We start from the raw sequence: 13,106 nt of genomic DNA, 5'->3' as shown, positions 1-13,106 counted from the left end.
TTACATTTTTTATTGACTCTATGATTACACTTATTTATTTGACTCTATTCTTCCTTGGGAACCTTGTAATTTAGCCTTCCTTCCTGAGAAAGTTTTGTTTCTTCCATTTCTTTTCTTTTCAGTCAAATACCTTTCTTCCCATTTTCCTATTTCTGTGTTCTGTCTTTGGATCTGATTTAAGGTGTTTTGTTCGTATGCCCAAATACTTGTTTGAAGATGTTTAGTTCAGTTTGAAGAGCTGTGCTGGTTTCCTCCTGTTGTGTCTTTCTTTTTTGAGGAGTGCATGAGACTTTTCATCAGTTAAGGTCTTCTCTCTCTTTTTCTTATAGTAACTTCATATACGTGTACTTCGCTTTCACCTACTCACTTCATGGATTTGGGATGTTTTGCAAGATTCCTAGTTCAAGGTTGCCCTCTTCTGTTAGTGTAACAAACTAGCTTTCTGTTTTTAATGGATGGCCATGTGTGTGTGTGTGTGTGTGTGTGTGTGTGTGTGTGAGAAGAATTGTGTGTCCTCTAAGTGTTTTTGTCCTCTCCTATCTTTGAGGACTCTCATTTTCACTTTTACTTTTTCCCCAGTCACCTCTCAATCTCCAAATGACTCCTTTCCTGTCACCTTCCTCCTCATCAGTCATGCCCTTCTGAGAAACTACTTTGAATGCATGTGTGTCAGTTTCCTCCTGATGCTTTGCCAGGACTCTTGCTCAGTATACCTGCCCGTGGGATGGGCTTGCTCTTTCTGACAGGACTTTGGATCAATCTTAGGGCTACCAGCACCCCCTCCTTCACAGTTTTCCTGTCTTCCCTTGTCCTCCAGGAAGGCTTGCAGCAGGAATGTGAGCAACAGCTCACTGAGAGTTGATGTTTATTTTTCTACTTAAAGATAATGTGAAGTGTGAGCTTTTTCGCTATTCTATGCTAAAGGTGTTGTTTGTTCTTGCCTTTCTTTTTTTTTGTATGTATGTATGTATGTATGTATGTATGTATTTTTGAGAGTGTTCTGGGAGAGTTGAATTGATGTAGCCACCATTACCTTGGTTGCCCAGAATCCCATTTCTTCAGTTTTAGGTTATTTAGAACATTTACATAATAAAGATGCTGGGCTCAGATTGGCTTAGCCATCAGGGAAATATACACTACCTGTAACAAGTAATCTGATGCAGGCGGTCTCAGGCTCAGCGTGTGGGGGCTCAGCATGCCTCCAGTGCAGGCTGGCTTCATCTCCAGGCAGGATGGCAGCAGCCGTTTCTGAAGCACAGGTTCAGGGTCCATTAAGTCCTGCCGTAGGTCAGAGTCCCTAGAAGCAAAGTGTGATTTGGAGATTCTTGGGTAAGTGATTGATTTGTTGATGAAGTCCTCTCAGGAGAAATCTGTAGGGGAGAGAAGGATATGGTGGAGGAAGCAACGAAGCAAAGGTGTGGATTTAGGACGAGTCTAGCCTCTGATCCCATGGAGAACTCTAAATGAATGCCGCCGCAGAATTTATCCTGAGGGAGACAGGACAAGGGGGCTTGATTTTGTATGTTTGACTCAGTTATTGGTCATTGGAGGAAGCAGCACTTGAGCTGAGTTTGCTGGACTGGGAAGCAGAGAAGCACAGAAGGAGAGCTGCAGGCCAGGGACTGGGTGAAGGATGTCCCTGACAAGAGGAGGGCTCCTGGATGTCATGGGCCACCTCCCGCCAGAGCCTTTCCTGCTTGTCACATGGGTCTCTGAGCCATGGACATGCTTTCATTCGTTTCTTAGTTTCTTTCTTTCTTTCTCCCTTCCTTCCTTCCTTCCTTCCTTCCTTCCTTCCTTCCTTCCTTCCTTCCTTCCTTCCTTCCTTCCTTCCTTCCTTCCTTTTAAATTCTGTTGAAAGTATCGCCTTTTCCCCCCCCATTGACCTCTCCCCACCCACTCCCACCCCCCTAGCACATCCCCTCACCCCCTACTGTCTGTGTCCCTTGGTTATGCTTATATGCATGCATACAAGTCCTTTGGTTGATCTCTTACCCCCCCCACTCCAAACCTCCCCTGCCTTCCCTCAGAGGTTTGACCGTCTGTTCAGTGCCTCTAGTCTTTGGATCGTTCACTTCTTTATGTGTGCACTCAATACCTGCGTACAGGGAACCCTTTGATACCAGGACCTGTTCAAGGCTCTGCAGAAATGACCATAAGCAGGACATGCCCCATGTACACACTGTTCCTTGTCCTGTGCTTACTGACCAGAGGGGACCAGGGGTGTCAAGACCAGGAGAGCACTTTGGGAGCATAAATGGGGGCTTCCTTCATCCAAAGAGGGCAAGTATGCCCAGGACAGAAACCCCAAGGGAGGAGCAAGGCTGGTCAGGTGGAGGAAAGGCTCTGGTGGGAGGTGGCCCATGACATCCAGGAGCCCTCCTCTTGTCAGGGACATCTTTCACCCAGTCCCTGGCCTGCAGCTCTCCTTCTGTGCTTCTCTGCTTCCCAGTCCAGCAAACTCAGCTCAAGTGCTGCTTCCTCCAATGACCAATAACTGAGTCAAACATACAAAATCAAGCCCCCTTGTCCTGTCTCCCTCAAGGGTGTCAAGACCAGGAGAGCACTTTGGGAGCATAAATGGGGGCTTCCTTCATCCAAAGAGGGCAAGTATGCCCAGGACAGAAACCCCAAGGGAGGAGCAAGGCTGGTCAGGTGGAGTTGGGTCTGGATCTATCAGGTGTGGCTGCCAGAGGCTACAGAGTGTGTAGAGGCTCCGAGATACGTGAGAGCTTGGTGCCTCTATGAACTCAGGGGCTGCCTGTGGGTGAACTAGGTGGGCACAGGAATGGATTAGAATGGGCAGGGGTCGGGGTGAGGGGACTAGACAGGGAGGGTGGCCTGCACTAGATGACATTGAGAAGTGAGAAGCAAACTGGGCAGAGTCAGGGACTGATGTGAGGGTGGGAGTGGCATGAAAGAAGCGGCTGACAAGGGTAATGAGGTCAGTGGCCAGGGGTCTAGGTGGGAGGTGCGTCCATCCATGCCAGAGGAAGCCCCACACCCATGTCCCCAAGCCCATGCCAGAGCAGAGCCTGGGCCCAGGGTGGGTGACAGGGTGTGTGGAGCCCCCTGACTCCTCTCTCTTGGCCCCATGGACAGGGTTCTGGAGCAACTCAGCAATCTATCCAAAGAAGTGAACCTCGACTACGAGCGCAGCATGAACAAGATCAACTTTGACCAAATTGTCTCCTCCAAGCCCGACACGTTCTCCTATGTGACCCTGCCTAAGAAGGAAGAGGAGAAGGTGCCCAAGCAAGGTGAGGGCATTAGGCAAAGGAGGACCTAAGGCCACCCACCCAGCCAGAGCCCCTCCCTCCCCTCCTTCTATAAACCCAACACTCACCTGCACCTATCCTGTCCCCAGCATTCATCTCCCTCCTTTTCCTGTCTGCCTGGGGAGTTGGGCAGAGTTGGGTGGGTGAAGGTTCCTTTTAAGAACAATAGTCTGAGTAGAACAGAAGGAGCAAAAGGTAAATGTGTACTAGGAGAACAGTTGTTCGGAAGGGGATGAGAAGGGCTCTCTGATTGTCTGACCTCAGGACATGTGGGCCTTTCTTCCTCCAATAGCAGGAGTAGTTTGGCATTGCTGCGACTCCATTGGACAGGTGGCAGACTGAGTCAGAGTAGGCTGTCAGGTCCCTCCAAGTCCTCCTGGCTTTGAGCTCCCCAATCTCTGCTAATTTCTTTTCCATCTTCCACATGTATAAAGTGCCCGGGAAGCTGGGTCGGGTGTGGAAGTGGGCATTCCAAGTGTCCTGGTGGTGCCCACATCTTTTCTTGGTATCCCAGGGTAGGCCCAGATGGGCATCAGGGGTTGTGTGCAGAGTGGGCAGGAATGGATGGGGAGAGGGTGCTCACCCATTTCAGAAGCGTCTGTGACCCAGAGGGGCCTGGAGGAAATTCATTTCCACACGAGAGCAGGCACCTCATTGTGGGGCCCTAGGGCCCCTCTAACAGACCATGGAAAGTGAGGGGTTCTGGGGACATGTGTGCCTCTTTCAGGGAGGAGGCAGGAGCTCTGTCCCTCTAGATCTGTCCTGACCCCGGGTGTGTCCCAGGCCCATCTGACACTGGCCCTTCCACCTCTCCCCCCTCCACCAGGGCTGGTGAGTATCCCCAAGTACCCTTTCCGGGAGCAGAAGGGGGACTTCACCTTTGTGTCCTTGCTCACACGGCCGGAGGTCATCACAGCCCTCAGCAAGGTGCGGGCTGAGTGCAACAAGGTGATCACCATGTCCCTGTTCCACTCGAGCCTCTCTAAGTACAGCCGCCTGGAGGAGTTCGAGCAGATCCAGTCACAGACCTTCGCTCAGGTGCGTGGCCACCCAGGGCACAAAGCAGCCGCATGCAGGCCAGAGCCTTGGCGCTGACAGGCCGGACCAGGGGCTCCTGGGGAAGCCCAGGGTTGATGAGCCAGTGGTGAGGCTGAGAGCCCTGCTTTTCTTCAAAGCAGGCCTCACCTCTTCCTAGACCTCTGGTAGGCTGGGGTGGGTACCAAGGGGGGTGCTCACCCCAAAAAGAACAGGAGAGCCAGTCACTTTCCATCCGGACCCTAGTGGCCTCTGAAGCAAAAGCAGGAACTCTATGCACCCCGTGTCTCCCCGAGGATTGGGTACCAGAGAGAAGGGGTTCTGCCTCATGGGAGACAGCTGCCAGATGGCCTAAAGCAGTGAGGGTGAACCTATGACACGCGTGTCAGAGGTGACACATGAACTCATTTTTTTGGTTGATTTTTCTTTGTTAAATGGCATTTAAATATATAAAATCAATATCAAAAATATAAATCTTTGTTTTACTATGGTTGCGAATATCAAAAAATTTCTATATGTGACACGGCACCAGAGTTAAGTTAGGGTTTTTCAAAATGCTGACACGCCGAGCTCAAAAGGTTCGCCATCACTGGCCTAAAGGCTTCCTCTGTCTCTGCCTCTCTCTGCTCCATTCTATGTCTCTGCCTCATTTCTGGTGTCTCTGTCTCTCTGTCTCTGTGTCTCTCTCCCTTGGCTGGAAGGAAAGCCCTGCTTCCCCCAGAGCAGCCTGGTTCACAGGGTCTCAGGAGGGTATTGGTTGGCAGGGATTGTCAATAAGTTGAGGTTGGGGGAGATCCCTGTGTAGTCATCTGAGTCCTGAGGCCACTAGAGCATCCTGGTGTCTAGAGTCCCTGAGCATGGAAGCTGTGGGCAGCAGTTCCCTAGGGTGGCCACGTGATGCCACCTTTGGCCACTCCAGGTGCAGATGTTCCTCAAGGACACCTGGATCAGCACGCTCAAGGTGGCCATGCGCAGCAGCCTGCGGGACATGAGCAAGGGCTGGTACAACCTCTACGAGAACAACTGGGCGGTGTACCTCATGTCGAAGCTGCGCAAGCTGATGGAGCTGATCAAGTACATGCTGCAGGACACGCTGCGCTTCCTGGTGCAGGACTCGCTGACCAGCTTCTCCCAGTTCATCAGTGACGCCTGCTACAGTGTGCTTGACTGCACTGATGACATGGAATGGGGCGAAGATTTCATCAACAGCCCCTACAGGTGGGCCCCCTGGGCTGAGGCACCTGTTGACACCAGAACTATTCCTTGCCAGGCCCCAGTGGCTAGGGTGGTGCAGGGTGTGGGGACCAAGGGGACCAGGGTCAGGGTGCCTATCACTGCCAGGTCCTGGACAGCAGGGAGCTCCTGGCTTCCACCCTGGTTGTTGGCTTCCGTCCTGGCTTGCATTTCTTCTGTGGCCTTCATTCTCTCAGTCAGTCACTGAGTTACTCATTTGAGAAATATTCTCTGAGCCAGGAACAGACAGGGTTTTAGGGGAATAAGAGTGGAATGACCCTTGCACGCACAGGAGAATAGAGAGAGAGAAAAATAGACACAGTCATTGCCTATCTTGACGGGCTGTGAGAGACCCTGGGAGGAAAGGGGTTTTGCCAGGGGTTCAGGTAGGAGGTGACATCTGAACCAAGACTTGAGACAGGGAGGAAACCAGCTGGGAAGAGATGTGGGGTAGGTGGAGGGACCAACATGTGCAGAAAAATGGAGGGAGAAAGAAAACTGGGGCAGTCAAGGAAAGCGAGGCCAGCAGCTGTGGCTGGCGTGGGGAGGGCAGGGAAGGCTGGTCAGGTGACATAGGTGAGACCAGGCCAGATCACACAGAGCCTCCTGGGGTCATGATCAGGGCTGGATTTATTCTAAGTTTGGTCAGCAGCTATCAGAGGGGAGAAATGATCTGATTTACATTCTAGAACAGGGGTGGGCAAACTTCTTGACTCGAGAGCCACAATGGGTTCTTAAACTGGACCGGAGGGCCGGAACAAAGGCATGGATGGAGTGTTTGTGTGAACTAATATAAATTCAAAGTAAACATCATTACATAAAAGGGTACGGTCTTTTTTTTTTTAGTTTTATTCATTTCAAACGGGCCGGATTCGGCCCGCGGGCTGTAGTGTGCCCACGGCTGTTCTAGAATGATACTCTGGATTTGTGGGGACAAGTGAGACAGAAGAACAAGGCTTCTGCCATTGTCTAGATAAGGGGTAACAGGGCTGGGACTTGGTGGGACAGATTTGGGGCAGTGCATAGGCAGAGGGGAAGCTGGCAGGACTCAGGGCACACGGGATGATTGAGATGCCATCAGAGGTCCGAGTGGGTGGGTGGCAATCCAGAATGCAGCGGGGAGGCCCAGCTAGTATCCAGGTTTGAGAGTTGTCATATGTAGTGAGTATCGGAAGCCAAGGCTAGAGGGCTCCCAGGGAGAGTGGGGAGCCACAGTGCCCAGGGTGTGGCCGACCTGTCCTGATGAACTCAAGACCACACAGAGGGTCCTCCCCCTCCCTGGTGCGCATGGAATTCTGGGTAAGTGGCTGGAATAGCAGAGCCTGTTTGGCTGGTCTGGGGCTTTGTCTCTGGTAACTTGGAGGTTTCTGGGAGGAGGGAGGAGGCAAGTCTCATCATGGAGAGCTCAAGAGCCACCATGGCAGCAGAAAGAGCAGAGGGCTGGGCCTGTTGCACTCAGGCCCCCTCAGGCCCCTGCCTATGGTCAGCCCACATTGCCCCACAGGCCTCGGAAGAATCCTCTGTTCATCGTGGACCTGGTGCTGGACAGCTCAGGAGTGCACTACAGCACACCGCTAGAGCAGTTCGAGACATCTCTGCTCAACCTCTTCGACAAGGGCATTCTGGCCACCCACGCAGTGCCCCAGCTGGAGAAGGTACCCACAAGGCCCGGGCACCTGCTGCTCTGGCTGCTAATGGCTTCCGCAGCCCCAGGTGCTGCCCTGAGTATTAGGGCAGTTCAGCTTTATCATGGCCTCCCACCTGGCTGCAGTGTGCTCCGCCCTTTAATTCTTGAATAGCTCATTTCATCCTCACCATAAGCTGAGCTGGGAACCATCAACATCCACATTTTGTCATGAGACTCGGGGGAAGTTTAGCCAAAGGTCACATAGCTGCTGTCAGACCTGTGATGCCAACGGGGCTCACTGGCCCACTTCTGCCACAGCCATGTCTGACCCAGATCCCACCTTCTTGACCCCACCCAGCTCCTGCCCTCTCTCTTCAGCTAAGATGTGGACACAGACCAACCGCCACACTCTAGTCAGAAGTCCCTGTTTCATTACCAGATCTGCACAGAGCCCAAGCCCTGGTCCATCAGCCTCTGTAACTCCAGTCCCCTCTTGTCTTCCTTGCTGGTCAGTCAGAGCCATCAGTGACCTGATTGTCCCATCTGTTTCTTTCCTTGGCAATGGGCTGAGTCAGGCACAGACAGAAAAAGACAGTGCCCCTTGGTGGACTCTATGGGGCTTTGGTCTTGTATTGATCCACAGCCCTGCCCTGTCCCCACCCCCACCATGCTCTCTGTGCGTGGCCACACTCACATTTCCAACTCCTCTGCCCACCTGCTCATGGCTCATCCAGTTTTGTGCCTCACCCCCACTCCACAGCTGGTGATGGAGGACATCTTCATCAGCGGTAACCCCCTGCTGGAGTCAGTGGGGCTTCACGAGCCCCTGGTGGAGGAGCTGAGGGCCACCATCGCCAACGCTGTGCGCAAGGCCATGATCCCACTGCAGGCCTACGCCAAGAAGTACAGAAAGTACCTGGAGCTGAATAACAATGACATCACCACATTCCTCAAGTGCGTGTGTGCGTGCGTGCGTGCGTCTGTGTGTGTCTGTGTGACCCCCATGCATACTCTCACCACCCTCTACTCCTCGTGTGCCCGCTGTCCACAGGGCCTACCAGACGAAATGCCCATCAGCTGAGGAGGTGCAGAGGGTGGTGCTCACCCACCTACGGGAGAAAGAGATCATGGACAGCTCGCTGCCCAGCAGCATCGTCATTGGGCCCTTCTACATCAATGTGGACAATGTCAAGCAGAGCCTGTCCAAGAAGCGCAAGGCCCTGGCCACTTCCATGCTGGACATCCTGGCCAAGTACCTGCACAAGGAGGTGGAAGACGTAAGTTCCCACTCCCCCCCCGGGTCCAGCCCCAGTGACGGAGCAACACCTGTACCCTTGCATCCAGGGTGAACTCCAACAAGCAAGATGTCTCCAGTCAAGGTCAGGGGTGTCTGCAGACACCAGGCCAGTGGAAGGACCTGGAAGTCATCCTGCCTTGACCCTGGCTGTCTACAGAGAGCTGTCCCATATGGGGGGGCCCAGAAAGGGGATGCTGCTACCTCCTCTAAGCTTGTAGGGAACTGGGAACTCCTCATGAAGAACAAACACCCTGAGATGGGTTGTTTCACAGAGCTGAGGGTGTGCAAGTGCAGGCCTCAGAAGTGTGTGTGTGTGTGTGTGTGTGTGTGTGTGTGTGTGTGTTGGCTTGGCCCAGGAGGCTGGAGAAGGTGAAGTGTGCTTGGTGATGCTGTTGCCCCACTGCAAGGCTGCAGCTCCCCAGTGAGCTGGCTGCAGGATGTGGTGGAGTGGGAGAAATTTCTTATCTGGAAACACTGGGGACCAGGAAGGCGGAGCAGGCCCCAGGGAAGGCAAGAAAGAGGCACCTGGCCTCCCTAGTGCCCTCCCACCGCCAGATCTGTGAGGAGTTTCGCAGCATTAGCCGCAAGATCTACGAGAAGCCGAATAGCATAGAGGAGCTGGCTGAGCTTCGAGAGTGGATGAAGGGCATCCCTGAAAAGCAGGTGCTGCTGGAGGTGAGGCACACACATGGGAGCCAGGGAGCGGGGGTACTACTGTCCAAGATCCTGGTGGGACTAGATGTCAGGTGGGCAAACCGTGAACTGGGAGCTGGGAGTTATGGACCATTGCTCAGGTCTGAAGGCAGGAGCTGGGAGATCATGAACACTGAAGCCAGAGGTGAGGTAGATACAGAAGACAGGTGGGGCTAGGGAGAGCTATGAGGCTGGGTGCACGGTGAAAGTTCGGAGCTGTGCTGTCTAGGAGGTGAGGAGGGTGGAAGATATGGGTCAGGGGCTGAAGGTTGGAGGTGTGGTGGCCATGGCCCTTGGAGCTCTGAGCCCAATGCTAGCCTTGCACCCCATGCCTCCTCCCCAACCCCAGGTCTCCCCTCTCTGGAAGAGAGCAGCCTGTCTCTAGCACCCATCACCTTGGGGAGCCCAGGCACACAGGCATTCTCATCACTGCCTGTCCCTACAGGAGCGGATTATGAGGGTCATGGATGACTACCAGATCATGGATGAATTCCATTACAACCTCAGCACAGATGACTTCAATGACAAGTGAGTGGGAGCTTGGTCCCCACCCTCCTTAGGTGGGTGGTGGACAGCAGGAGGTAGGGCAAGAGGTGCTAAGCTATAGTGGCTTTCAAATATCCTTGTGACCATGGCTGTGCAGTCACACCAGAAATGCCCTGCCAAGATGCCAGAGGCCATCTTGATTTCAGCTGTGATACCCCCACCCCTGCCCCATCCAGATGGGCTGCCAACAACTGGCCTTCTAAGATCCTCGGGCAGATAGAGTTGGTGCGGCAGCAGCACATGGAAGAAGAGGAGAAGTTCCACAAAATCCAGATTATGGATCAGAACAACTTCCAGGAGAAGCTGGAAGGGCTGCAGGTAGGGTTTGGCTGAGGCTCTGCTGGGATTGGCTCCTAATACACAACACACACACACACACACACACACACACACACACACACACACTTCCCCAGGACTGGGCCTTGATTCTTGTATTCAGGAGTTGCTATGTCAATGTTTGATGGAAGAATTGGTGGATGAATGAACAAATGTCTGAAAGAATGAACTGAAAAAACAATGAATTGAAAAGCCAGAGGGGTGTCTGGGTAGCAAGCTCCAGAAGAATTCAGAGTAGCAAAGAGCCCCAACTCTTCTGTTGTGTCCTTCATGCCCAGTGCGCAGTGGGCTTCGTGTTCAGGGCACTAGGTCCTTCTCTGATTTTGCTGTGTTACCGCAGGGTAGTCAGCTGCCTGTGATGGGTCAGCTGCCTGCTCACTCTTGGAGAAGAAAGTGCTCTCAGAACTGGGAGATGCAGATGCCTAGGGATCTTGGGCTTCCTGTGTGCATGTGGGCATGGGTTGGGCCACAGAGGCCTCTGACTCCTTACTCCTTGCTTGGCCCACAGCTTGTGGTAGCTGGCTTCTCCATACACGTGGAGATTGCGCGAGCACACGAGATTGCCAATGAAGTGCGGCGAGTCAAGAAGCAGCTGAAGGATTGCCAGCAGCTGGCCGTGCTCTATAACAACCGCGAGCGCATCTTTGGCTTGCCCATCACCAACGTAGGCCTCCTGTGGGCACCCTATCCTCTAACTCCCAGGGTTTGAGAGTGATCCCGTGTTTGTGGCTATATGAGAACCCAGCTACCAGGTTGCAGGGCCCTGGCATTTGGGGGCAGGACCAAGCAGGCTGCAAAGAGGAGATAACCCACCCTTGGCCCTCAAGGCAAGGAGATTGGCTAGAACCAGGCAAGAGACCTGAGGGTCAGTGCAGACATTGCTCAGCCACTCGGAGCCCAGAGCCTGAAGCAGGCAGGAAGAATGGAGTCCAGGCTCAAGTCCACGGGGCAGAATTAGGGACAGCAGCCAGGAGCAAGGATGAGGAGGGGACCTGGCCCAAAGGAGCAGCATAGAGAGATAACCCTAAAGCAGCCCTGGGTCTTCTGTCCCTGCAGTACGACAAACTCTCCAGGATGGTGAAGGAGTTCCAGCCCTACCTGGACCTCTGGACCACAGCCTCTGACTGGCTGCGCTGGTCCGAGAGCTGGATGAACGACCCCCTGTCAGCCATTGATGCTGAGCAGCTAGAGAAGAATGTTATTGAGTCCTTTAAGACCATGCACAAGTGTGTGAAGCAGTTCAAGGACATCCCAGGTAGGTGACCAAGCCAGTCCATCCCCTGCTTCCCTGCCTGTGCTGGCTGCTCCTCACACCCGCCTACCCTGCCTGACAGCCTGCCAGGAAGTGGCCTTGGACATCCGGGCCCGCATCGAGGAGTTCAAGCCATACATCCCACTGATCCAGGGGCTACGAAACCCTGGCATGCGGAACCGGCACTGGGAGGTGCTGTCCAATGAAATCAACATTAATGTCAGGCCCAAGGCCAACCTGACCTTCGCCCGCTGCCTTGAGATGAACCTACAGGACCACATTGCGAGCATTAGCAAGGTGGCTGAGGTGGCTGGCAAGGAGTACACCATTGAGCAGGTGGGCAGCCAGCAGGCTCACCCTGCCCCACGCAGGCCCTGCCCGACAGCACAGGAGGATGGCAGTATTGGGCTCCATCCCTGAGGTCCTTCACCAGTTCTAAGGGTTGAGGTGCATTCTGTTAAGTGAGTTAATAATGGTCCCCTGGGGGCAGGAACAACATCCTCTGCTTCTGGTACCCACATGGGCCTGGCACAGAGCTGGCCATGACACGTGGGTGGAGAAGACCAGTTATTACTCAGGTGACTTCCTCTCAAGTGACTTCCTCTCCCAGGATGGAGCTAATAGCATTGCCCTCATTTAATGGATGAGTAAATTAAGGCTCAGAGAGATTCAGCAAGTTGTTAGGGTGACATAGCCAGTAAGGGCTGTAACTGGGACCAGAGCTCCTAACTAGCACCTTAGCTTCTCCCAATATGCGTGTATATGCATGTTGTACTCATGTAGCACATGTGTGAGAGCCAGTTGGCTTTGAATTCAGATGAGGGTCCATGGGGGATTTTTTGGCTAGACAAGCAGAAAGTATTTGCCAGAGGGACCCAAGGGAAGGTCATGGCCAGGCAGAGCCTGCTCTTTCCTGCAGTGCAGGTCAGACAGAATGTGGGCCAGCCCTTTTCAGGACCCAGACTGACTTGTACCCCACCGCAGGCACTGGACAAGATGGAGAAGGAGTGGTCAGCCATCCTGTTCAATGTGCTGCCCTACAAGGAGACAGATACCTACATCCTCAAGAGCCCAGATGAGGCCTCACAGCTGCTTGACGACCATATTGTCATGACCCAGAGCATGTCCTTCTCGCCCTACAAGAAGCCCTTTGAGCAACGCATCAATTCCTGGGAGAACAAGTTGAAGCTGACTCAGGTGGGCCCTTCTCCCTTACCCTGGCAGCATCCGCCCCATAAGTGGCTCTTTATGGTGTCTGGGTGGTGCTCGAAGCGCTGGAGAGCCTTGTCTCCTGGCTGTCTGGCAGGACCTTCGTCCAGAGGAGGGTGACTAGAATGGGGCTCTCCATCTCTAAGGTTTGGCTGCTGGAGAAGGCAATTCAGGATGTGGGGGTGAGCTACTATTTGGTCAAAAGCTCTGGCTAAGGAAGGGCCTGAGACCTGCCAGCAGACCTCCGAAGAACTGCCTGGACTTGGGACAACTAGAACCTCCAGGGTTGGAATTTTCTGGACTGGACACCACAAAGCCCTGAGGTTCCCTATGCCCTCTCCCACTCTGCCCTGAACCTCCCATTCCTGTCTTATTCAGAGCTGGCTTGGGGTGAGGTTGCCAGGGCACTAGGGACTGTACTTCTGCAGAGCTTTCAAGGTCAGAGGCAAGGGCTGTCTACAGAGCCTTGGAACACTGTGCTGGGGCGAGGCCTGCCTGTGTGATTCTGACAGCCCCTTCCCCGGGGCCTCCTGGAAGCTTTTTGGAAACCTCCAGTGAAGGATAGAATCCAAGTGAGGAGGTCTTTTCTGTGTGTTCCTT

At 53.5% G+C, this 13,106-nt stretch overlaps 1 protein-coding gene across 1 annotated transcript in view; it reads left to right on the top strand.

Annotated features, from left to right (window-relative positions):
- Positions 1 to 13,106, top strand: part of DNAH1 (dynein axonemal heavy chain 1) — a 68,449-nt gene that overhangs the window by 13,161 nt on the left and 42,182 nt on the right. Inside the window, exons 8-20 of the mRNA XM_036333806.1 lie at positions 3,103 to 3,260; positions 4,105 to 4,316; positions 5,233 to 5,531; positions 7,051 to 7,201; positions 7,934 to 8,127; positions 8,225 to 8,450; positions 9,026 to 9,145; positions 9,609 to 9,691; positions 9,886 to 10,027; positions 10,554 to 10,709; positions 11,102 to 11,300; positions 11,380 to 11,633; positions 12,282 to 12,494. Of these exons, the coding sequence (XP_036189699.1) occupies positions 3,103 to 3,260; positions 4,105 to 4,316; positions 5,233 to 5,531; positions 7,051 to 7,201; positions 7,934 to 8,127; positions 8,225 to 8,450; positions 9,026 to 9,145; positions 9,609 to 9,691; positions 9,886 to 10,027; positions 10,554 to 10,709; positions 11,102 to 11,300; positions 11,380 to 11,633; positions 12,282 to 12,494 (2,407 nt within the window). The remainder of the gene's footprint in view (positions 1 to 3,102; positions 3,261 to 4,104; positions 4,317 to 5,232; positions 5,532 to 7,050; positions 7,202 to 7,933; positions 8,128 to 8,224; positions 8,451 to 9,025; positions 9,146 to 9,608; positions 9,692 to 9,885; positions 10,028 to 10,553; positions 10,710 to 11,101; positions 11,301 to 11,379; positions 11,634 to 12,281; positions 12,495 to 13,106) is intronic.

Source organism: Myotis myotis, unplaced genomic scaffold (assembly GCF_014108235.1).
Source record: "Myotis myotis isolate mMyoMyo1 unplaced genomic scaffold, mMyoMyo1.p scaffold_m19_p_13, whole genome shotgun sequence".
NCBI lineage: Eukaryota > Metazoa > Chordata > Mammalia > Chiroptera > Vespertilionidae > Myotis > Myotis myotis.
Note: the sequence above shows the minus strand (reverse complement) of the source record. Positions and strands in the feature narration are given on the sequence as shown.